The sequence below is a fragment of the Mandrillus leucophaeus genome, unplaced genomic scaffold, assembly GCF_000951045.1.
Source record: "Mandrillus leucophaeus isolate KB7577 unplaced genomic scaffold, Mleu.le_1.0 Scaffold51, whole genome shotgun sequence".
Classification (NCBI taxonomy): Eukaryota; Metazoa; Chordata; class Mammalia; order Primates; family Cercopithecidae; genus Mandrillus; species Mandrillus leucophaeus.
The window spans coordinates 5,255,914-5,267,484 of record NW_012105475.1 but is presented as its reverse complement, the minus strand read 5'-3'; the positions used below and the strand labels follow the sequence as shown (position 1 = coordinate 5,267,484).

At 40.0% G+C, this 11,571-nt stretch overlaps 1 protein-coding gene across 1 annotated transcript in view; it reads left to right on the top strand.

The window, feature by feature from the left end:
- The window catches only part of CLUL1 (clusterin-like 1 (retinal)), a 50,117-nt gene extending 39,786 nt beyond the window's left edge, over positions 1-10,331 (top strand). The window contains exons 6-8 of the mRNA XM_011996341.1: positions 908-1,122; positions 4,703-4,890; positions 9,933-10,331. Coding sequence (XP_011851731.1) covers positions 908-1,122; positions 4,703-4,890; positions 9,933-9,936 — 407 coding nt within the window. The 3' untranslated portion in view covers positions 9,937-10,331. The remainder of the gene's footprint in view (positions 1-907; positions 1,123-4,702; positions 4,891-9,932) is intronic.
- The last annotated feature ends 1,240 nt before the right edge of the window (positions 10,332-11,571 follow it).

Below are 11,571 nucleotides of genomic sequence, written 5' to 3'. Positions count from 1 at the left end.
AAAAAAAAAAAAAAGAAAAGAAAAGACAAAGAAACGAAAGGAAATGCAGCCATTCTTTTGCCTTATTTCCAAGTTCTGGATAATTTTTCTTTCCTAACAATATAAATATTATTACTTAAGTATTCTTTTGCAATGTGGCTTTTCACTCAGTGTAGTTTGCAAGGGTTAGCCATGTGGATACGTGCTGCTCTAGTTCATTAATTCACTGTTGTATGTTGGTCTATGTAGGCAGATCACTATTTATTTATTCATTCCCCAGTTGAAGTACATTTGCTTTCAAGGTTTTGCTATTATAAGCACATCTCATACCTTTAATCAAATAATAATTTTGTCTCTTCAATCAGCTTTGATTTACTTTGTTCTAAACACGCAGCTGTAATTATAATTTCATTATTGATAAATATAAACTAATTTCCAAAACATCACAAATCTTTTTTTTTCACTATTTACACTTTTGGTCTTAATTTTAAGTGGCTTCACTATATGTGGTTCTTTTCCTCTTTTCCCATACTGATTACTGGTACTGGACATATACATCCAAAATCAAACAGTAGTGTCCTTCTTAAGGGATAAATGGGATGTGATGTAGAAGGGGCATAGTAAGGACTTCATCTGTTTTGGCAAATTTTTTCTTAATATAGGTGGTAGGCATGTGGAATTTATGACAAAAAGTTCCGTCTTCAGCCCAGTTTCTGTTACATAAAACCATATAATTAACAGTTAAACTGGATCTGGTTTGACACAGATGTAGGCGATATTAGTAATTACTCCAGAACAACAGACATAACTAAAAACTCCCACAGGCAAAAGGGGAAAATAGACAGTGTAAGGGCTGGGACGTAAGCCCATGTCGCCCACCTCCAAGTTTCATGGACCTTTTCCTTCTCCACGTTACTTTCTTTGCTAGACTGTCCTGGCATACCTGCTCTACACACAGAATTAGACGAGGCCATCAGGTTGGTCAATGTATCCAATCAGCAGTACAGCCAGATTCTCCAGATGACCCGGAAGCACTTGGAGGACACCGCCTATCTGGTGGAGAAGATGAGAGGGCAATTTGGCTGGGTGTCTGAACTGGCAAACCAGACCCCAGAAACGGAGATCATCTTTAATTCAATACAGGTAAAGGCGAGACCCAAGAGCAGATACAGAGATGACATGTGCACACCTTGATTTCACTGTTAATTTATGTATGAATTGTATCTGAATTTGAAAACAAGCTGCAGGGGGTATTCATATTTCCATTGTGATTGCCTTCAGGCTGACTTGATTTAACGTAGTTCATGGTCTTTAGAAAACAAGAAACTCTATAAAGAAAATCAAGGCCGGGCGCGGTGGCTCAAGCCTGTAATCCCAGCACTTTGGGAGACCGAGACGGGCGGATTACGAGGTCAGGAGATCGAGACCATCCTGGCTAACACGGTGAAACCCCGTCTCTACTAAAAAAAATACAAAAAACTAGCCGCCTGTAGTCCCAGCTACTGGGGAGGCTGAGGCAGGAAAATGGCGTGAACCCGGGAGGCGGAGCTTGCAGTGAGCCAAGATTCGGCCACTGCACTCCAGCCCGGGCGACAGAACGAGACTCCATCTCAAAAAAAAAAAAAAAAAAAACCACAAAAAACTTTTCTAATCTAGAAATGGCTAATTCTGCTTAGAGTTATAGGGCTGTAACTGATAGAGGTAACCTTGAAGAAATCTGGCCAACGTAGTTTTTAAGAGAGAAGACTTACAAATAAAGCAATTTGAGTTCAAAATTTGACTCTGAAACTTACCAGCTGAGTAAGCTTGGGAAAGTACCTGAACCATTGTAGGCCTCAGTTTTCACCTGTAGTAAAATGGGAACAATAACAGCTATCTTAACATGTACACCTATAAAGTGATTAGTATAGATTTCTTATACAAAACAAGAGCTCTGTAAATTATAGCTCTTATTAGTTGCTGACACAATAAAGCCACTGAGTTATCTTGAGAATTAAACATTTATATGTTACTCTTCACATAAAAATATATTGCCAGCTGGGCACAGTGGCTCATGCCTGTAATCCCAGCACTTTGGGAGGCCGAGGTGGGTGCGTCACTTGAGGTCAGGAGTTTGAGACCAGCCTGGCTAACATGGTGAAACCCCATCTCTACCAAAAACATAAAACATTAGCCAAGTGTGATGGCGCACACCTGTAATCCCAGCTACTCAGGAGGTTGAGGTAGGAGAATCGCTTGAACCTGGGAGGTGGGGGTTGCAGAGAGCGGAGATCGTGCCACTGCACTCCAGCCTGGGCAACAGAGTGAGAGTCTGTCTCAAAAAAAAAACAAAAATAGAAACATATTGCCATCTTAAATTCCACCTATACCATGACTCCCAGGTTCAGTCAATAACTTTTTGCATAATACCCAAGTGACTTTTCTTCTTAAGACATCCCCCCTCCAACACACACACATTACCTTAATCTACAATCAGGCTAGTGATTCCTGATGAGGCTGGTATCGAGGGGTTCCCAAAAAGACCCGGATAAAAAAATTACTGGGCAGAACAATTGAAGATGCAATATTCTGTGTAGTATGTTATGTTGGTGCCCTATCCAGATCCCTGGGGATCCCTTTTACCAGCTCCCACTGGTGCTGGTGCTGCTGCTAACTGCTTATCTCTGAAACTTTCTCCCAAAGATTGCCCTTGGGGCACTTATGCCCCAGAGTTTCCTGCAGGATCAGGCTGAGGCTAATGGTCATCTGAAGCCATATTCTTGCTTAGCTGCTTTCTATTCTCTAGTTTGCTTTCCTCTCCCCTTAAAAGTCGCACCTGAGAGCACTCCTTTATAAACCATTTCTGTCAGAATCTCAGGCACTGCTTCTAGGAAATTTGACTTACAGCATTCTGTAATCCAGCATTTCCCTCTTTCAAACTACAAAGCTGTGGATCGTGCATGATTTCAGAAATAAGTTTGGAAAGTCACAGCAAACTCATTAAAAAACAAGGTTAAAAACCATACAAAAAATAGAATAGGACAAACTAGAAAATATTAGCATGTATTGCATTTCATAAGTCATATGCACATCATGGAATTTCATTTCCATTTGGTATATGTGTATGTGTGTAAACATATATACACACATATGTAGACATACGTGTGTGTTTTGAGTCATGCTATCAAGTGTATTCATTACTACAGACCACAGTCAAAGAGTTTCGAAAGCCACTGTTCCAATCCCTGCCAGCTCTCTGATTCTGTAACTCCATTAGATCATACTCGAGGAAGGTAAAGTAATTCAATATATTCGATCATCCTCGTATATACAGACTTTAAGTTTAATGAGGAAAACGTCTTGTCTTGAAGAATGAAACTTGAAGAAAAATTTTAGCAGTGCTTTCAACCTTTAGAAATCTACAGTCAATATTTAGTTGTTTTTACCATCGTCAGTATTTCCTATTCTGTGCTTCAATTTACTTCCATTCTAGTGTCTCTGAGTAACACTAACAGATGTATCTAAAATTCTTTATGCTGATAACAAAGGCACTTCTATATAAAAACCTCCACATAAAATAAAATTATGGTTTTCAATTATACACTTTTATAACAATTATTACCACTAAAGAGCATTTACTAGGTGTCAGGCAATGTTCTAATAACTTTTTCCATATATCAGACCATTTAATACCCTCAGTGACCCTCTAAGGGAAGCAGAATTCTTTCCCCAGTTTTTCAAATGAGGCACAAAGGAGGTTAAGCAACTTGTCTGAGCTCACACAGCTAGTAAATGGTAGAACTAGAATTCAAAGTCAAGCAGTATTTCTCTAGAATGAGTGAACGTAACCACTTTGCTAAACTGCCTGTGAAGTTACTTTTCTCAAAACAGCTCTTATGTCACCATGTAAAGAAAAATACAAACCCATAAAATAGCAAGTGCTGAAGAGAAGCCTTAGGAAAGAAATATACAAATTCCAGCAAGTGAAAACGGTTACGGCCCCTGGCTGTATAATAGTTACGTAAGTGTTTACTTTACAATTATTTAAACCAAACAAATACTTTATGCCGTTTTTATATATGTTATAGTCACAGAAAGAGAAGGGAAAATTTAAAAATCATTCTCTTAAGGTTACATCAAGTTGCCTATCAGTTCAGTTCCATTTAAATGATTCAAATCAAAGTCTATGCACTGGAGAATTCATTAAGAGAGTAACATACATGTTATTCATTAAGAGTGACATAAATTTTGCATTGATTCTTGCCAAAATCACACAAACAACCATAAATTGTAAATTTTTAGGAAAACTCAGTACAAAGCTTGGTGCAATGCTGGGATTTAACAGCTCCCCCTGTGGTTAAACGTTGCCATGTGGCAAGTTCTGGCCAATGAGGCAAAACTGAGAAGGGTTCTTTGTAGACTGAGACAGTGAAGAGCCTATGTGTGCTCATCTATTCTCTTTTTCTGCTGAGGGCACAAAGAAAGTCATGAATTCATCTGCTACAGCTGTGAGATAATGTGCCTCTGCCTACCAGGCTCCTCAGTGTTTACTGGTATGCAGTCCTTGTAACGGACACATAACACGAGCAAGAAATAAATCTTTGTTGCATGAAGCCCTAGGAATGCCGGGACTAATCTGTTACCTCAGCACAGCCTAGCCTATCCTGACTAAGGTGGTATTAAATTACTATTGAACGTGTATTGGGATTTAGTAATCTTTTACTGTATAATCCTTCTTCTGTAGGTAGTTCCAAGGATTCATGAAGGAAATATTTCCAAACAAGATGAAACAGTGATGACAGACTTAAGCATTCTGCCTTCCTCTAATTTCACACTCAAGATCCCTCTTGAAGAAAGTGCTGAGAGTTCTAACTTCATTGGCTACGTACTAGCAAATGTTCTACAGCATTTTAAGGAACATTTTAAAACTTGGTAAGTAGAGTGGCTGGTTAGGAATGCCTTGTTGACAGGAATAGTTAATTCTCAAAAGGGAAAAACAAAACTTGTTTGAAAATACCTGGAAAATATGTTTAACCTCATTAATAAAGACAAGAAAACAAACAAGATGGCGTTTTCTGCCTATCAAATTTGCAAATTAAAAAACCCCCGGGAAATCCTGATAGGAATGTGATGAAATGGGGATTCTCATATATCATGCATTAGTGGGAACATACATTGGTTTTGCCTTTTTGAAAGCTATTTGATTATGCATATGAAGAGCCATAAAATTTCTTTTTGATATGATAATTACACTTCTGAAATCAATCCTAAGGAATAAATCTAAATTTGATGAAAAGTTCTCCCTCCAAGATCTACATTTACAAAATTATTTAAAATATTAAAAATGTTAAACATTATCTTAATGTGTAAAAATGGGACAGTGGTTAAATAGATTATGGCTAAATACATTCAATACATTTTATGAAATGTTAAAAATATTCAAAAAATTTAAATAATGACTTGCTAACTACTTTAACAAGAGCTTTAATATAAGCCAGTCTTGGAGGTAATATTATTATCATCATTTTACAGAAAAAGATCCTGAGGCTCAACGTCCAAGGTCCAATGAACTACTCAGGTCGGAGGTGGTAGAGCAGAATGTGGAGCCAGGTCTCTCTCTGACTCCTTCATCACACTGTACTGCTTCCTGTTAAGATATTTGCTCAAAACATGCAAGATATAAAAATCTGGGTAATATGATCAATCTTAAAGAATAATTACATTTTAAGTTACTCGTAAGGGACCTTGTTAGTAGGTCACCATCAATGTGTAATTAAGCCAGATGTGACAGGATTTGCTGCCTCTCCCTTTACTTCTGAATTCTGGAGGCCTTTTTTTTTTTTTTGGTTGTATCAGTCAAACGACCAACATTTTTTTAGCATCTACTAAGTTTAGATACGGGAACTAGGTACTGTGAAAGAGAAAATGAAAAATTTGACAAGATCCTGTCCCCAAGGAGCTTCCTATCCAACAGGGAGCACAAGACAGATAGACAGACATACACACAACTATAAAGCAAGGCAGGATTTAGAGAGTTCACAGGAGCAGGCTCTGGGAGTTCGGGGGAGGGTCGTTCACGTTCTGGTAGGGAAGAAACTTCTGAGCTGGATATATTCCCTTTCTCACCGTCCTTCTATCCCCTCTCTTCTTCTCCTTTCCTCTTTCCTCTTCCTCCTCCCACTCTCTCCTCTCCCTTTCTTTCCTTTTTTTCCTTTTTTTTCTTTTTCTTTTTTTTTTTTGAGACAGAGTCTTGTTCTGTTGCCCAGACTGGAGTACAGTGGCATGATCTCGGCTCACTGCAACCTTGGCCTCCTGGGTTCAAATGATTCTCGTGCCTCAGTCTCCTGAGTAGCTGGGATTACAGGTGCACACCATCACATCTGGCTAAGTTTTGTATTTTTTAGTAGAAACAGGGTTTCACCATGTTGGCCAGGCTGCTCTTGAACTCCTGACCTTAAGCAATCCACCCACCTTGGCCTCCCAAAGTGCTGGGATTACAGGCATGAGCCACCATGCCCAGCCTCCTCTCCCTTTTCTTTCCTTTTTTTTTTTTTTTTGAGACAGAGTTTAGCTCTTGTTGCCTAGGCTGGAGTGCAGTGGTGTGATCTCAGCTCACTGCCACCTCTGCCTGCCGGGTTCAAGCAATTCTCCTGCCTCAGCCTCCCGAGTAGCTGGGATTACAGGTGCCCTCCACCACACCCGGCTAATTTTTTTTTTTTTTATCTTTTTGAGACGGAGTCTCGCTCTGTCGCCCAGGCTGGAGTGCAGTGGCCGGATCTCAGCTCACTGCAAGCGCCGCCTCCCGGGTTTACGCCATTCTCCTGCCTCAGCCTCCCGAGTAGCTGGGACTACAGGCGCCCGCCACCTCGCCTGGCTAGTTTTTTTGTATTTTTTAGTAGAGATGGGGTTTCACCGTGTTAGCCAGGATGGTCTCGATCTCCTGATCTCGTGATCCGCCCATCTCGGCCTCCCAAAGTGCTGGGATTACAGGCTTGAGCCACCGTGCCCGGCCCACACCCGGCTAATTTTTTGTATTTTTTTGTAGAGACGGGGTTTTGCCATGTTGGGCAGACTGGTCTGGAACTCCTGACCTTAGGTGATCCGCCTGCCTCAGCCTCCCAAAGTGCTGGAATTACAGGCATGAGCCACCACACCCTGCCATCCTCTCCCTTTCTTAAAAATACATCAATTAATTAAATATATAAATGTAGATACACACACAGGCAGCATCAAAGTGTATAGGTTGGAGAGGAGACTATTCCAAAAAGGGGGACGGCATGGGCAAATACAGCAAGAAAGAGTAGAACATCTAGGTAGTGGGGGCGCTGGGAAGTCCTGCTAAACTGGTCCCCTCACACTGTGGGGCCTTTAAGCTTCCCTGTGTCAGGGCACCTCCCCTCTGTGAGTTTGGGTTCCTTCTTTGGTTGCAGGCAACCAAGACCAGCTCAGCTGAAAGAAATGGAAGGATGCTGACTCACGAATCAGAGGGGAAGCTGGACGACTATGCCCAGAGCCAGGCAGAAACGGGTCGGGTCTAGAGTCTGGGAGGAGGAAACCCATGGACAGTTGCTTCAGGGCCCAGCGCTCACAGTGAAGCAGCTGCGATTGTTTTTAGCCCTCAGATCACTCTGCTCAAGATGTGACTTGCCAGGAGGAATCTGGCTGGCCCAGCTGGGACATGTGTGTCCACCTCTAGACCAGGAGAGAGGAGAGTCTTGGTTGACAGTCCCCATGTCTACCTCTTTGTCTAGGTTACTGAGTCATCAACAGATCTCAGTTCAAAAAGTCACTTGTTCAGGGGCAATATACCCTCTTCTACCCATAAACTAGGGGCAACATGCCCTCCCTCCCCTTTCATACATGACCATAACACCATGCAGCACTCAGCTCTTGTAAGTTGACATTTACCCACGTGGCTCTTTATGAACGTTCATCTCCATCCCGAGACCTACAGTCCATGAGGGTACCACCCTTCTAGGGTTTTTGTTCTTCTCTTTGTCAGTGGGGACTTAGGACTGTGCCTGGCACAGGGCAAACCCTCAATATTTGTTGAACAAATAAATTAATAAACACATGTAAATGAATATTAGTAGAATACAACAAGAGTGACAGTAGGTGAAGGTGGAAAGCAAAGGTGGGAAGAGGTCAGGGCTCTGAGTGCGGGGCTGTGGAGTCTGAGCTTCACTCTGCAGCGCTGGTGAGACGCGATAGGTTTTAGAGAAAGGAAGCCTCATGCTGGTGCCCCAGTGGGTACTGACTTCGCTTTTGTAGCCAAATCAAAGTTTTTCCCGTAAAGTCATCTATCTCTTTCCCAGATGTTGGGACTTGCAATGGCAATGGGAAGTGAGATACTGAGTAATTGAGAGATCAAGTATTTTGATCTCTCAAAATATTTTACTAACAAGGCATACAAAGTGATTTTTCACCGGCAATGTTAATGTTTTTCTTTTTTACGTATAGTTTTAAAATTCTAAAAGTAACAAAATCACAACTACCAAACATTTAGACGACAAAAGTTATCCATAATCCCACCATCGTAACACAACCACTATTATCATTTTACTGTTTTCCTTATTCACATTTTCTGCTTATTTTCTTAGATTCCAAGAAATAGAATTACTTGTTTAAAGGTTATTAACAATTAACATCTTATTTTTCTGGATATATATATTGCTAAATGTAATAACAGCAATGTCTGCAGTACCAATTTCTCAAATACTAATTTGCATTTCAATTTTTTTTTTTTTGAGACAGAGGCTCTCTTTGTTGCCCAGGCTGGAGTGCAGTGGCATGATCTCGGCTCACTGCAATCTCCACCTCCCAGGTTCAAGCGATTCTCATGCCTCAGCCTCCCAAGTAGCTGGGATTACAGGTGTGCAGCACCACACTTGGCCAATTTTTGTATTTTTTAGTAGAGATGTGTTTTCACCATGTTGGCCAGGCTGGTCTCAAACTCCTGGCCTCAAGTGATCCTTCTGCCTCAGCCTCCCCAAGGGCTGGGATTACAGGCATGAGCCACTGTGCCTGGCCTGGCATTTCAATTTTTAAAATCTTCAGTAGTAAATGAAAAATTTTATCTTATTGTTATAATTTTATGGTTTTTTATTGTTCATGAGAATAAACATTTTCCAAGTTTGTTTACTCACTGAATTTCTTTTTTCTGCATCTTATTCAGTATCATGGATACAATTTTGTCAATTTTCTGATTATATCAATGCATTCAGGGTCCCAAACCTGCCAAAGTTTAAAGGCAAAGATACTAAGGGAAAAACCAGGAAAAGATGGTAGAAAAGAATCACCCTGGCATTGTCAATCATGTAAACATTTGTCGGGTGCCCTAGCTGCAGGTATATGACTCACTGAAACATGAATTCCAATTATAGGGTGAAATATATATTTAGAACCCTCTTTTGGAACTTCCATCTAGTTATCTAGCATCCTAAGTGCCTGGACATTCCTGATTGGTTTGCAATGTGTTTTATTTCCCATCCCCAAGTTTCACAGCTGCTGGCCCTGGGATTAACAGTCACAGGCTGTAACACAATGTCTTGCACATCCCGAGTATTGAATAAGCTTTTGTAGATGGATTCTTACCATCAACATCATCATGAAAGGCAAACATACAAAATTTGTTGACTAATGTAATGAGTCATGAGTGACCGAAGTTTATTGACCAAACACTACGTACATGTAGAGTACAGAATAAACACTTTATTATCACATCCGAGGAAAAGACCATTTTAGAAGCTCAACAACCCAGGAAAACTGTGAAGATTTCTTCAAATTGTTAAGAATATCCATGCATACAGGTTTCACATTATTTTGCTATATACAGTATCAATTTTTCCAAAAGCCAAGAGCATTTTATTCTATCACCCATCCTGGACATTTACTCCAAGAAAAAATGCACTGAGTCTATAAGTAAGTGATTAGTATTTTGATCGTTGCTGCCTTTTTTTTTTTTTTTTTTAAAGGTAAGAAGATCTAATGCATCCTATATCCAGTAAGTAGAATTCTCTCTTCATCTGGGACCTGGAGATCCTGAAATAAAAAAGGATAATGCAATAAACGTAGTTGCAGGAAAGTGTGTTAGCTATATACTATGAAGTACTCTTAGTTTACTTATGTTGAACGGCTTAGCTATTAATACTCAAATTGAGTTAAAATGAAAATTCCTTCTTAAAAAATGTAATGTAATATGTATTACATTTTACGGTACATTAGTAGTTCTTTGTATATTTAAAAAATACTAAATCACCTAGATATCTATGTTCTATCACATCGACAAACATGTCACTTTCTAATTAATAAAATGTTCTTCCATTAGTTTGCTTTTACACTTAAAATATATATAATTGACTTTTTGGGAAAAATATCTGAGATTCATTGCTTTGTTTCGTAAAAACCAATAGCTTCTCTGTAGTCTTTTTTAAAATTGTGGTAAAATATACATGGCATTAATTTACCATTTTAACCATTTTAAAGTGTACAATTTGTGGCATTAAGTACACTCACACTGCTGTGCAACCATCACCACTGTCCATCTTCAGAACCTTTTTATCTTCCCAAACTGAAACTCTGTGCTCGTTAAGCACTCACTTCCCATTTCCCGGTCCCCCAGCCCCCAGCCCCCAGCAACCACGACTGTACTTTCTATGAATTTGACTACTCTAGGTACTGCATGTAGGTGGAATCATTCAGTATTTGTCTTTTGTTTTGTTTTTTGTTTCTAAGACAGGGTCTTACTCTGTTGCCCAGGCTGGAGTGCAGTGGTGCAATCATAGTGTCCTTTTGTGACTGGTTTGTTTCACTTAGTGCAATGTTTTCAAGGTTCATCCATGTTGTTGCATGTGTCAGAACTCCTTCCTTTCTTTGGCTAATATTCTTGCATAGATTTACCTAGTGTTGCTTATGCATTCAGCCACTGATGGACACTTGGGTTGCTTCCATCTTCTGGCTATTGTGAATAATGCTGTTTTGAACATGGGTGTACTACATAGTTACTTTTTAAAACTGACACAACAGCGCTGTCTTTTGACATATATTTTATGGAAAACATGAGGTTTTTCTGGCTGACGCTCAACCTCATAATTTGGAGCTTGGTGCAACACAATAGGAGAGCTTTTTGTCAGTATATATCACTAAGGATTACAATGAGAGTACATATAGTCAGTATTTCAAATTACAAAAAAAAAAAAGTAGGCTGGGCGTGGTGCCTCACACCTGTAATCCCAGCACTTTGGGAGGCCAAGGTGGGCGGATTACCTGAGGTCAGGAGTTCAAAACCAGCCTGGCCAACATAGTGAAACCTTGTCTGTATCTACTAAAAATACAAAAATTAGCCAGGCATGGTGGCGCATGCCTGTAGTCGCAGCTACTCGGGAGGCTGAGACAGGAGAATTGCTTGAACCTGGGAGGCAGAGGTTGCAGTGAGTCAAGATTGCACCACTGTACTCCAGCCTGGGCGACAGAGCAAGACTCTTTAAAAAATAATAATAATTAAAAATAAATAAATAAATAAAGAGTCAAGATTGCACCACTGTACTCCAGCCTGGGCGACAGAGCAAGACTCTTTAAAAAATAATAATAATTAAAAATAAATAAATAAATAAA